At 43.4% G+C, this 14179-nt stretch overlaps 1 protein-coding gene across 1 annotated transcript in view; it reads right to left on the minus strand.

Annotated features, from left to right (window-relative positions):
• The window catches only part of phf19 (PHD finger protein 19), a 53183-nt gene that overhangs the window by 22325 nt on the left and 16679 nt on the right, over nucleotides 1–14179 (minus strand). Inside the window, exons 8-11 of the mRNA XM_048244601.1 lie at nucleotides 8963–9031; nucleotides 5533–5653; nucleotides 2513–2580; nucleotides 396–542 (exon numbers count right to left, since the gene is read on the minus strand). Coding sequence (XP_048100558.1) covers nucleotides 396–542; nucleotides 2513–2580; nucleotides 5533–5653; nucleotides 8963–9031 — 405 coding nt within the window. The remainder of the gene's footprint in view (nucleotides 1–395; nucleotides 543–2512; nucleotides 2581–5532; nucleotides 5654–8962; nucleotides 9032–14179) is intronic.

The following is a 14179-nucleotide window of genomic DNA, read 5'->3' on the forward strand; positions in this document are numbered from 1 at the left end:
GTCTAATTTTTTACTGACTATAGAGCATTTCGGGGTCAAAGGTCATACGAATTGATTAATCTGCACTAATTTTTTTAATCAGTTATTTTTTCTCAAATTAATTAATCGAAATTAATCAGTTTTTTTGACAGCCCTAATATATATGGAATGTTCCTCAACATGGGAGATTGACACCAGGCTCATTTGACTTCATGGAGTCGGATCTGTGCAGTGTTAATGTGTGTGTGTGTGTGTGTGTGTGTGTGTGTGTGTGTGTGTATGTGTGGTGTGTGTGCATGTTTGAATTGTGTAAAGTCCAGCATGCATCACAGATCTGCGCAGCGCTCGCTGCATGCATATGAATGATCCTACTACAATCTACACCGCGCCATAGCAGGAAGTGATGTCACGGGCACCTGTTGCGGCCGCTGCCCTTCTTGCGTCCGCGCCGGCCCTCGCTCTGGGCCTTCTCGGGGAACAGCTTGGAGGGGGGGTTGGGGGGCACTCGGGAGCGCAGGCGGAAAATGCACTTCCTCTTCTTGATCTCCTTCCCGCAGAGGAACCTGCAAGACATGAGGCCACTTTAACTCTACACTTTAACTCTACACTTTAACTCTACACACAGAGGAACCTGCTAGACATGAGGCCACTTTAACTCTACACTTTAACTCTACACTTTAACTCTACACACAGAGGAACCTGCAAGACATGAGGCCACTTTAACTCTACACTTTAACTCTACACTCTAACTCTACACACAGAGGAACCTGCAAGGACATGAGGCCACTTTAACTCTACACTTTAACTCTACACACAGAGGAACCTGCAAGACATGAGGCCACTTTAACTCTACACTTTAACTCTACACACAGAGGAACCTGCAAGACATGAGGCCACTTTAACTCTACACAAAGAGGAACATGCAAAGAGATGAGGTCACTTTAACTCTATACTTTAACTCTACACACAGAGGAACCTGCAAAGACATGAGGCCACTTTAACTCTACACTTTAACTCTACACACAGAGGAACCTGCTAGACATGAGGCCACTTTAACTCTACACTTTAACTCTACATTTTAACTCTACACTTTAACTCTACACACAGAGGAACCTGCAAAGAAATGAGGTCACTTTAACTTTACACTTTAACTCTACACTCTAACTCTACACACAGAGGAACCTGCAAGGACATGAGGCAACTTTAACTCTACACTTTAACTCTACACACAGAGGAACCTGCTAGACATGAGGCCACTTTAACTCTACATTTTAACTCTACACACAGAGGAACCTGCAAGACATGAGGTCACTTTAACTCTGCACTTTAACTCTACACACAGAGGAACCTGCAAGGACATGAGGTTACTTTAACTCTACACACAGAGGAACCTGCAAGGACATGACGTCACTTTAACTATACACTTTAACTCTACACACAGAGGAACCTGCAAGACATGAGGCCACTTTAACTCTACACTTTAACTCTACACACAGAGGAACCTGCAAGACATGAGGCCACTTTAACTCTACACTTTAACTCTACACACAGAGGAACCTGCAAGGACATGAGGTCACTTTAACTCTACACTTTAACTCTACACACAGAGGAACCTGCAAGGACATGAGGTCACTTTAACTCTACACACAGAGGAACCTGCAAGGACATGACGTCACTTTAACTATACACTTTAACTCTACACACAGAGGAACCTGCAAGACATGAGGCTACTTTAACTCTACACTTTAACTCTACACACAGAGGAACCTGCAAAGACATGAGGTCACTTTAACTCTACACTTTAACTCTACACACAGAGGAACCTGCAAAGACATGAGGTCACTTTAACTCTACCCTCTAACTCTACACACAGAGGAACCTGCAAGGACATAAGGCCACTTTAACTCTACACTTTAACTCTACACACAGAGGAACCTGCTAGACATGAGACCACTTTAACTCTACACTTTAACTTTACACACAGAGGAACCTGCAAGACATGAGGCCACTTTAACTCTACACTTTAACTCTACACTCAGAGGAACCTGCAAAGACATGAGGTCACTTTAACTCTACACTTTAACTCTACACTTTAACTCTACACACAGAGGAACCTGCAAAGACATGAGGTCACTTTAACTCTACACTTTAACTCTACACTCTAACTCTACACACAGAGGAACCTGCAAGGACATAAGGCCACTTTAACTCTACACTTTAACTCTACACACAGAGGAACCTGCTAGACATGAGGCCACTTTAACTCTACACTTTAACTTTACACACAGAGGAACCTGCAAGACATGAGGCCACTTTAACTCTACACTTTAACTCTACACTCAGAGGAACCTGCAAGGACATGAGGTCACTTTAACTCTACACTTTAACTCTACACACAGAGGAACCTGCCAGGTGGGAGGCGTGGGACTTTAATTCTACACAAAGTTAAAGGACACAATATGGGATTTGGAAATGTGTCCTACTTGGTTTTAAACAGTTAACAGCTCTAAGGAAGGAGATGAATGTGTCCTACTTGGTTTTATAGTTGTTGAGCGCATCCAGGATGTGTTGTCCTCTCTCTGCAGGAGGTGTGTTTGAAAGCTGTGAATGTAAAACACACACACACACACACACACACACACACACACAAAGGCAAACTCTGTTATGTTTTGATTCATAATTACCACCTCGGCAGAGTGAAAAAAAAAAGTTTTGTTCTGTTCGTTCAGCTTCGGAAGGTAACCAGCAGAAAACAATTCAACAAAGTTCTTGTCAAACATTTTCCATGAAGACTGTCTCTGTAAGAGGCATCAGAATGTGTGTGGAGTGTGTGTGTGTAGAGTGTGTAGTGTGTGTGTGTGTGAAGTGTGAGTAGAGTGTGTAGAGTGTGTGTGGAGTGTGTGTGTGTGTGTGTGTGTAGTGTGTGTGTGTGTGTGAAGTGTGTGTAGAGTGTGTATGGAGTGTGTGTGTGTAGAGTGTGTAGTATGTGTGTGTGAAGTGTGTGTAAAATGTGTGTAGAGAGTGTGTGGAGTGTGTGCAGAGTGTGTGTGGTGTAGGGGTGGGCGATATATATCGTCTGCGATAATATCGTGATTGTTGTTTTAACGATGTGCAAATTTACATTATCGAGTATTTAAATTACTTATGGGGAAAAAACACTCGAAATCAACACTGAATACATTCCCAGGAGGTAGGCTATCTTGCGGGAGAAGTGCAGCAGAGCAAGTGTCATACGTGATCACTAGTGGGTCACAATGTTGTCCCACACAGCCTAATGTTTATTTTGTGCAGCGAGAGTAGCCTACTTTGGATTTTATGCGGCTACTTCTGTTCAAGTAGCATTGATGAGACAGTCACATTTTTTTCTACACGGTATTATATGGAGAGAAAACATTAGCCTTTGAGTATTTTAATAGTCAGTTGTAAACAAATAACTATTCTCATGTTACTCTTTTGTAAATGGATTGAAGTTAAACCTAAATATCTATGTTTACCCGATTATGCTAACCGTTAGCATCTCTATGGGATTTCTCATATACATTAGCCATAAGCTAACGCGACTAGTTTCTATTCTGTAACTTGGAATGCTAGCCTACATTGATTGCTCTAAAACAAAACATAGAAGGAAATAACTAAGATGTAGGCTACTCTGTTGGTCTGCTCTTAGTTTTACAGTGAATCCTATGTAAAGGTTTGAAAGGAACTTCAGCTTCAGACTTTCTCTTAGGAAACTGTTAGGCCTATTCATCTTCTCCAATGTAGCTGGCTAGACCATGTCATTGCCACACACACAAGTGGGGGCAGAATTGGAAATGTGTCATAGAGTGACAATGCATTGGTTGATTTGGTTCAAAAGTCACAGGTTAGGTCAGGGGTGGGCAAACTGCGGCCCGCGGGCCGGATCCGGCCCGCCAAGCACTTTCATCCGGCCCGCTGAGGATTTCTATTTTTTTTCCTGCGATAGAGACAACGTTGGTTAGCTTTACTGCAAACTGCTTTTCACTCTCCTTGGAGAACGTTTACAATGTCAATGTCAAAACATCATGTTAAATAGAGATAACATCATGTTAAACTAAGTTAACTCTTAGTTATCTCCTTTGCAGCAGATCTAACGTGAACATCGATCCATTTAATTGGGAACAGCGCCTGCACTCAATGAGAGGGAGAGAGGTTCCAACTGGCTTGTCATTGTTGAAAATTGATATCTCCTTCTTATAAGAAACTTTTAAAAGGAAATCATGAAGGCAGCAGTAGTTCCCACTACTAACCATTTAAAAACTGTGAGAGGGCCCAGCCGTAGGTACAGCACTAGCTATAGCGAGGCAGGCAGAAGATCATTCAGAATTAAACGTGAATTAAAGCTGTCTTAAAAGCGACAGTGCACAATTTATACATTTTTAAACAGCATAAAATTAGCAGTATTTTTAAGCAATTCATATTTTAAAAAGAAATATTTTGTCATACTAAATTATAGGCTATAAAAAAATGTATTTTTTTTTTTTTGTGTCTTGTGTCTGGGGGATGGGGTGTTGTGGTTGTTTCCGGCCGGACAATTTTCAAAACCCAGTGTGGCCCTTGAGCCAAAAAGTTTGCCCACCCCTGGGTTAGGTTACTGGTTATTATTGTAATGATGCTATTCATAAATAATGAGCTGTAAAGTAACTCAGACTTTAACAAAAACATTTTTTTAAAGGATATCGACTAATTATCGTTATCGTCAAAATCACAAAAAATATCGAGATATTATTTTTTGTCCATATCACCCACCCCTAGTGTGGTGTGTGTGTGTAGAGTGTGTGTGTGTGTGTGTGTGTGTGTGTGTGTGTGTGTGTGTGAGTGTGTGTGTGTGTGTGTGGGTGTGTGTGTGTGTTTAGTATGTGTGTGTGTAAGTGTGTGTAGTGTGTAGTATGTGGGTGTGTGAAGTGTGTGTAGTATGTGTGTGTGTGAAGTGTGTGTAGAGTGTGTAGTATGTGTGTGTGTGAAGTGTGTGTAGAGTGTGTAGTATGTGTGTGTGTGAAGTGTGTGTAGAGTGTGTGTAGTGTGTGTGTGTGTGTGTGTGTGTGTGTGTGTGTGTGTGTAGAGTGTGTGTGTAGAGTGTGTGTGTGTGTGTGTAGTGTGTGTGTGTGTGTAGAGTGTGTGTGTAGTGTGTGTAGAATGTGTGTAGAGTGTGTGTGTGTGTGTGTGTGTGTGTATGGAGTGTGTGTGTGTGTGTGTGTAGAGTGTGTAGTATGTGTGTGTGTGAAGTGTGTGTAGTGTGTAGTATGTGGGTGTGTGAAGTGTGTGTAGAGTGTGTAGTATGTGTGTGTGTGAAGTGTGTGTAGAGTGTGTGTAGAGTGTGTGTGTAGTGTGTGTGTAGAGTGTGTGTGTGTAGTGTGTGTGTGTGTGTGTGTAGTGTGTGTGTAGAGTGTGTGTGTAATGTGTGTGTAGAGTGTGTGTGTGTGTAGTGTGTGTGTGTGTGTGTGTGTGTAGTGTGTGTGTAGAATGTGTGTAGAGTGTGTGTGTGTGTGTGTAGTGTGTGTAGAGTGTGTGTAGAGTGTGTGTGGAGTGTGCCACCTTTCCCAGCTGGAAGTGCTCCAGGTTGCTGCTGATGAAGCTGAGGATTTCCTCCAGCTCAAAGTACTTCTTCTTGCTCTGCACCCCCAGGTTGTACAGCGCCAAGTGGACCACATCCACCCTGGCAAACAGGTGAGAGACACACACACAGGTCAACCTTCTCCCAGGTGAGAACAGAGACACACACACAGGTAAACCCTTATCTCAGGTGAGAACAGAGAGACAGGTAAACCTTCTGCCAGGTGAGAACAGAGAGACACACACACAGGTAAACCTTCTGCCAGGTGAGAACAGAGAGACACACACACAGGTGAACCTTCTCTCAGGTGAGAACAGAGAGACAGGCATACAGGTAAACCCTTATCTCAGGTGAGAACAGAGAGACAGGTCTACAGGTAAACCCTTCTCTCAGGTGAGAACAGAGATAGGTCTACAGGTAAACCCTTCTCTCAGGTGAGAACAGAGAGACAGGCCTACAGGTAAACCCTTATCTCATGTGAGAACAGAAAGGGACAGGTATACTCAGAGAGGGTAAATTAACATGGGAATCTCCGGCTCTGCTCTCTCCTGGTTTGAATCCTACCTCACAGGACATTTGTTTAATGTTTCTTGGCTTGGACAGCTATCTGCACCTCACTATCTCACCACAGGGGTCCCCCAGGGCTCAGTGCTGGGCCCCCTTCTCTTTGCTATCTACACCACCTCCTTGGGACAGATTATCCGTTCGCATGGCTTCTCATACCACTGCTATGCAGACGACACACAGCTCTATCTGTCTTTTCCACCTGATGACCCCTTGGTTTCAGCACGGATCTCGGATTGCCTCTCATACATAGATACATGGATGAAGGCACACCACCTCCAGCTGAACCTCTCAAAAACTGAACAGTTGGTCCTCCCAGCTAAACCTACCATACACCACGACATCAACATCAAAATTGACTCCCTGTCTGTTGCACCTACCAGGACTGCAACAAATTTAGGAGTCATTCTCGACAACCAACTAACCTTCGCCTCGGTGTGTTTGTGTGTGCGTGCCTGTATGTATGTATGTGTATATGTGTGTGTGTGTGTGTGTATGATCTGAGGTGCAGGTGTATGACTAGGCGCTTTACAGGGTTTGCACACCTTCTTTAAACTTCAAATTTAAGATTTTTCAAAGACTTTTCAAAGACTTTCAAGACGTGATTATCTCCCATTCAAAGATCTCTTGCCATGGCTGGAACCACAGATCAAGGTAAAGTGTTGTTACAATACAGAGAACTTTTATAATGGGGTGTGTGTGTGTGTGTGTGTGTGTGTGTGTGTGTGTGTGTGTGTGTGTGTGTGTGTGTGTGTGTGTGTGCTGTTACAACACAGAGAACTTGTATAATGGTGTGTGTGTGTATCAGGGATGAAAAATAAATATATTATTTCCACCTGCCACCGTGGCTGGTGAATCTACCAGCCACTCAACATTTTTACCAGCCACTAGAGAAATGGCATGAAAATATGATATCATGATTATAGTAGGCTACCTAAAATGATCACGGTTATTGGCATTATTGCGATGCGACTAAAATGTGCTGAATTTTGCCCTAAACTTACCAGCTGTCCTCCAAGCACAGTAGCAACAAAACTAAAGGTCAACAGAACCACATTCATATGCCATAGTGTCTTGTCATAAAAGTGGTGTGGCTCCGACTGTTTGTGTGAGTTCTGGAGCAGATAATCCAACTCTCCAACTTGATCTAACTATACCGTACATCATCGATTTGAATATTTACAGGTATCAAGGCTATATTTAACATTTAGCATTTATTTTCTATTTGGCCTGTTATAAAATCATGCACTGAACAATTTAAGCACAGCTCAGCTTTAAGAAACGTATGCATGCTTAGCATTTTGTGAAACTATTGAAAAATTTAATAATTTTTATTTATTTTAATAAATTTTAATATTTACAGTTATCTAGGTGATATTGTTAACATTTATTTTGTATTTGGCCTTATCATGTATTACAAAAGCCCAAAGTTGGAGACCTTGTAGACATTTGCTTCAATTTCAAAACCGGATTAATCCGGAACAGCTAATTGCATAACGGAATGCTTTACACCTTTGTGTTCGGTAAGTTCTGCTGTTTATTCTGATATCCGGTTTGTAATTTCTTGAATGAAATGTTTGTGAGATATTTCATATTCCACCACGACGAATGGGTGTGGAGATGTCCGTCTGTCTTCCTCATCTAAATAGCAGCGTGTCATATAGTTTTCCGTGAATGTGTTGCGGGACGGATAAAAAAAACTAACGTTACGGGCCACTTCAAAAGAGAACTATTCGCAAGAATATTAGTCTGAAGATACAGCGCAGATCCACCGATATCACTAGATTTATGTTTATGCAGTCTTCCTCAAATAAACTAGCAGTGGTGCATGAGAGCATAGTGACAGTTTCTTAATGGTATTGGCAAAGTGAAGCACTGCACCAGTGACTAGGCTATGCTGCGGGCGGCAGCTCACTAGTTGTTGTAGAACTTCAAATCAGCGCGATTTACCCTTATAGGCTGGTAACACATGATCCCTACAGACACTTTCTTATTTTTAACTGTCAATAAGTATAAAAATTAGTCCGGATCTGACTATTTGTGGTATGCTAACTCTATTTACCCGCCACAGTGGCTGGTAAATTGACCAAATACACCCGCCAGCTCACAAAACTACCCGCATTTGGCGGGGGGTGGGTGGCTAATTTCCATCCCTGGTGTGTGTGTGTGTGTGTGTGTGTGTGTGTGTGTGTTACATGGGCAGCTCAGGGTTCATTATCACCAGGACAGCTCAGGGGTAATTATCACCAGGGCAGCTCAGGGTTAAGTGCCTCAAATGCTCAAGGCCATAACGGTGGCAGCCAGGACTTGAACCCACAGCATGCTAGCCCAGTTCCTTAGCCACTACGCTACCACGCCACCATACATACTGAACCCACAGCATGCTAGCCCAGTTCCTTAGCCACTAAGCTACCACGCCACCATACATACTGAACCCACAGCATGCTAGCCCAGTTCCTTAGCCATTCCTAATGTAACTTGACTTGTAAAGTATAAGTATATCCGTATAAGTATATATACTCTTTTGATCCCGTGAGGGAAATTTGGTCTCTGCATTTATCCCAATCCGTGACTTAGTGAAACACACACAGCACACAGTGAACACACAGTGAGGTGAAGCACACACTAATCCCGGCGCAGTGAGCTGCCTGCATCAACAGCGGCGCTCGGGGAGCAGTGAGGGGTTAGGTGCCTTGCTCAAGGGCGTTTCAGCCGTGCCTACTGGTCGGGGTTCAAACCGGCAACCCTCCGGTTACAAGTCCCAAGTGCTAACCAGTAGGCCACGGCTTCCCAAAGTGGAATCAAATAAAGTATATAAAATGTGTGTGTGTGTGTGTGTCCACCCACCATCTGAGCGCCAGCCGCTTGATGTACTCCACTCCTTTATTGCACACGGCACAGATGAACAGGTAGAACCTGAGAGAGAGAGAGGGAGGGAGAGAGAGGGAGGGAGAGGGAGGGAGGGAGGGGAGGGGAGAGAGAGAGGGAGAGAGAGAGAGGGAGGAGAGGAGAGAGGGGGAGAGGGGGGGGAGAGAGAGGGAGAGAGAGGGAGAGAGAGAGGGGGAGGGGAGAGAGAGGGATAGGGGGAGAGAGAGGGAGAGAGAGAGAGAGGGAGAGAGAGGGAGAGAGGGGGAGAGGGGAGAGAGAGAGATAAGACAAAAAACTGATTATGAGTGAAAAAAATGATTAATGAGAGAGACAGACACATTTACACATTCAGGCAGTAAACACACACACATTCTGGCAGTAAACACACACACACACACACACACACACACACACACACACACACACACACACACACACACACACACACAGCAGCAGTAAAGCCTGAATAAATGGTATTTGAGGCGGCTGCATCCTGTGGCTTTTCCTCAAACACACATTGTCACTGTATCAGACCCCGTCCACACGAGAATGAAAGGTTTTGAAAACAATATTTTTTCTTTCCGTTTTCAGAAATGTTCTGTGTCCACATGGCATAGTTTTTAGGAATGACCTCGTCCACATGAAAACTCTAAAACTTAAAATCGAAATCGTGACACCCCTATGAATAATCATCTGATTGTGCCACTGTAGACTTTGACTAGCACACTAGCTGCTGGCTGGAGGAACGAGTCAGTAGTTCGCCTGCTCATTGTTCAGACGCACGTAGCAGGTTGTGATACCTGTCTCCTTCCCACAGACGTTATCTCTAGGACCCTCTTCCTCCACACATTAGCCACTTAGAGTGGCCATTCCCTATCCTTCCCACACTCATTAGCCTGCCACAGATTCTGGATTCATTGACGAACCTCTTCCACTTTTAATGTGTAAAAAATAAAAGGATGCAAATTTACTGGTCGCACACTCTCAAATTTTGGTCGCATAATGCGACCATCTGGTGGCCTGGAGCCCTGTAGTCATGATGGGGAAAAGAAAAACATTTTAATGTGACCAACTGGCTTACAGATTCTGATTGTTTGGGATGTCTCGTAAGGAGTCAAGTAGAAAGTTAGGGTGGCGTTTTCAAAAAATCCCAGACTCTGGAACCCCTTTTTGAAAAAGTGCATTTTCAGGCACCTAAAATCCGTTGTTGTGTGGACAAAAGGCCAAAACAAAACGTTACCGTTTTCACAAAAATACTGTTTTCGTCGTTTTCATGTGGACAGTACCTCACTCACTTCTCAAACACATACAGAAAAACACATAAAACACACAAGACACAAAAACACACCCACACACACATACTCACAAAGAGACAGAAAGAGACAAGAGCAGTCTCCAAAGTCTGCCAAGGATACTCCTGATAAATAATGAAATCACAGCCTTCGGTCTCTCTGCAACCTGTCACACACACCACGCACAGCTTCACACACACACACACACACACACACACGTACACACACACAGTGTTCATTTGGATGGCTGCTTTTTTCCACAGTATTCAGCCATCTACTGGAACGCTATCTGTGTTCCCTGAAGTTTCCTCCTCAGTGCCAACATGTGTGAAAGTCATCTTCCTGCTTTACACACATACAAAGCTGGTGTTCAAGCGTTTTTATGTATCTGCTGTCTTTTCTTTCAATCCCATCATCATAGTTTGGCTCTACAGTTTTGTGTGTGTTTGATGGATGTCATCATCATAGTTTGGCTCTACAGTTCTGTGTGTGTTTGATGGATGTCATCATCATAGTTTGGCTCTACAGTTCTGTGTGTGTTTGATGGATGTCATCATCATAGTTTGGCTCTACAGTTCTGTGTGTGTTTGATGGATGTCATCATCATAGTTTGGCTCTACAGTTGTGTGTGTGTTTGATGGATGTCATCATCATAGTTTGGCTCTACAGTTGTTAGTTGTTTGATGTCATCATCATAGTTTGTTTGATGGATGTCATCATCATAGTTTGGCTCTACAGTTGTGTGTGTGTGTTTGATGGATGTCATCATCATAGTTTGGTGTTTGTGTGATGGATGTCATCATCATAGTTTGGCTCTACAGTTGTGTGTGTGTGTGTGTGTATGTGTGTTTGATGTCATCATCATAGTTTGGCTCTACAGTTGTGTGTGTGTTTGATGGATGTCATCATCATAGTTTGGCTCTACAGTTGTGTGTGTGTGTGTATGTGTGTTTGATGTCATCATCATAGTTTGGCTCTACAGTTGTGTGTGTGTTTGATGGATGTCATCATCATAGTTTGGCTCTACAGTTGTGTGTGTGTGTGTGTATGTGTGTTTGATGGATGTCATCATCATAGTTTGGCTCTACAGTTGTGTGTGTGTTTGATGGATGTCATCATCATAGTTTGGCTCTACAGTTGTGTGTGTGTGTGTGTGTATGTGTTTGATGTCATCATCATAGTTTGGCTCTACAGTTGTGTGTGTGTGTGTGTGTGTGTGTGTGTTTGATGTCATCTATCTATAAAGCAAGAAGCGTCTGTCTGTGTGTCTGTGGCACGCATATCTCGCTGACCGCTTGTCAGACTGACCTAAGATTTCGTATGTGGCTCGTGCGTGGCACAAAGGTGTGCACTCTCGATTTTAAAGATTTTTGAATGCATATTTCAAAATATGCTTATTTACGTAGGACGTTTATCGCTGCACTGCACTGTTTCCAAGAGGGCCAGTTTCAAGGGGAGCTCCACCCCATGGATCATGTACTGACAGTAGCTAGGTCTCACTTTGATGATAGTCGCAATTACGGATTAGGCTACTCGGGAACCGCTTGTGGGTTAAGATGCAAGATGATTATCATGTCTGACCTCAACAATAAAGACTCCCTGTATGCAGTTTGCTTGCATAAAATGATTACGCGGATTTTGCAACACGCCAACAAACACGGGTATGTAGTGACCACTCAAAATAAAAGTATGTGCAATAAACTGACGCTTCGAATAGCCCAGGCTACTTTGGACTTGAGACTTTGACTAAACAAACGACAATTCTGACAGCAAGGTCCCAAATTGAAACGAGCGATAGGATAATGCCACATAGCTAACATTAGACAAGTTGCAGACTGAGCGACGTCACTTATCACGCCATCAAACACGGGTATGTAGTGACTCAAAATAAAAGTATGTGCAATAAACTGATGCTTCGAATAGCATTAGGAAGGTATTCAGTACACACTTAACTCAAAACAGTTGTTAGACTTATGTCATTCTGATCTGTAGAAATGTCACATGCAGCCATGCCTACATTTATTAGGCTACACATGTATTAGAGGCCACATTATTTATAGGCTAATATATTATAATATTCAGTATTCATTATTGAATGCTTAGCTGGAATGATGTTTCCCTATCATCCTATTTTTAAAGCAGGCATACCTGTGGGCATGTACTGAGCTACGGGTTTTCTTCAGGAATGGCATGTTTGAACGGGCACTGCACTAGTCATCATTGTTTGAGGTCTATAACAATATCCTGTTTTCATAGCAGCAGTATTCTACATCTCTAATGGATGCATTCTCTTCTCAATGGCCACTTGCCTGCCTCTTCTAACACAGTTGATTTGTTTTGATTTGATTTGACATAAAGGAGCAATCCTTGAGAATGAAGACGCTATGTTAGACAAGGATAAAGCTTGATAATGAAAAGCTATGTTAAGGATAAAGCTTGAGTATGAAAAGCTACGTTAGACGAGGATAAAGCTTGATAATGAAAAGCTATGTTAAAGGATAAAGCTTAAGATTGAAGACGCTATGTTAGACGAGGATAAAGCTTGAGTATGAAAAGCTATGTTAGACGAGGATGAAGCTTGAGATTGAAGACACTATGTTAGACAAGGATGAAGCTGTTCAGAGACTCAGTTCCATTGTTGTTCCTGATCCCTGAATGTTCCTTACAGTATATATTTCATTTGTTTTCACAAGGGTTGTGAAATTTATATTCACAAGGGTTTTCTCATACTTTCTGTTTGAACACCTGTATATATTTGACCTTTATATTCACCACACACACACACACGCACGCACACACACACACAAACACACACACAAAAACTAGTACAAATCAGTGGTCGTGAAGACTATTAAAAAAAACTAGTACAAATCAGTGGTCGTGAAGACTATTACAAAAAACTAGTACAAATCAGTGGTCGTGAACCTCCTCGTACAAAAGCATCACCCCCCTGCTGTGCTTGACTCCCCTGTTTCTTGACAATGCTAACCATCACCTGCAAAAACACACACACACACTGCCACCATGATCACCTGCAAAAACACACACACACACACTGCCACCATGATCACCTGCAAACACACACACACACACACACACTGCCACCATGATCACCTGCAAAAACACACACACACACACTGCCACCATGATCATCAGCCTCCCCACTCCCAGCCTATCAGACATAAATGACATCACAAGCCTAGCACGCACAATAGCCGCTGACACAGACCACCCTCTGAACCAAGTGTCCACACTGTTTCCATCGGGCTGCAGATACAGAGCACTGAACTGGACACAAGACCTATTCAAAAAACGTTTTCACCCCACCACCATCACAGTACTGACCAAACGTACGTAGCGTTGCCCCCACCACCATCACAGTACTGACCAAGCGTGCGATGCGTGGCGTTGCCCCCACCACCATCACAGTACTGATAAGCGTGTGTAGCGTTGCCCCCACCACCATCACAGTACTGATCAAACGTACGTAGCGTTGCCCCCACTACCATCACAGTACTGACCAAACGTACGTAGCGTACTGACCAAACGTATGTAGCGTTGCCCCCACCACCATCACAGTACTGACCAAACGTATGTAGCGTTGCCCCCACCACCATCACAGTACTGACCAAGCGTATGTGGCGTTGCCCCACCACCATCACGGTACTGACCAAGCGTGCGTGCCCCACTACCATCACAGTACTGACCCACCACCATCCGACCAAGCGTGGTAGCGTTGCCCCCACTACCATCACAGTACTGACCAAACGTACGTAGCGTTGCCCCCACCACCATCACAGTACTGACCAAACGTCTGACCAATCCTTCTTCACTGTAAAGCTCTTTGGGGGCCTTGATAAAGCGCTTTATAAAAGCAAGCTGTTGTTGTTGTTGTTGTTGCTGC

Source organism: Alosa alosa, chromosome 5 (assembly GCF_017589495.1).
Source record: "Alosa alosa isolate M-15738 ecotype Scorff River chromosome 5, AALO_Geno_1.1, whole genome shotgun sequence".
Classification (NCBI taxonomy): Eukaryota; Metazoa; Chordata; class Actinopteri; order Clupeiformes; family Clupeidae; genus Alosa; species Alosa alosa.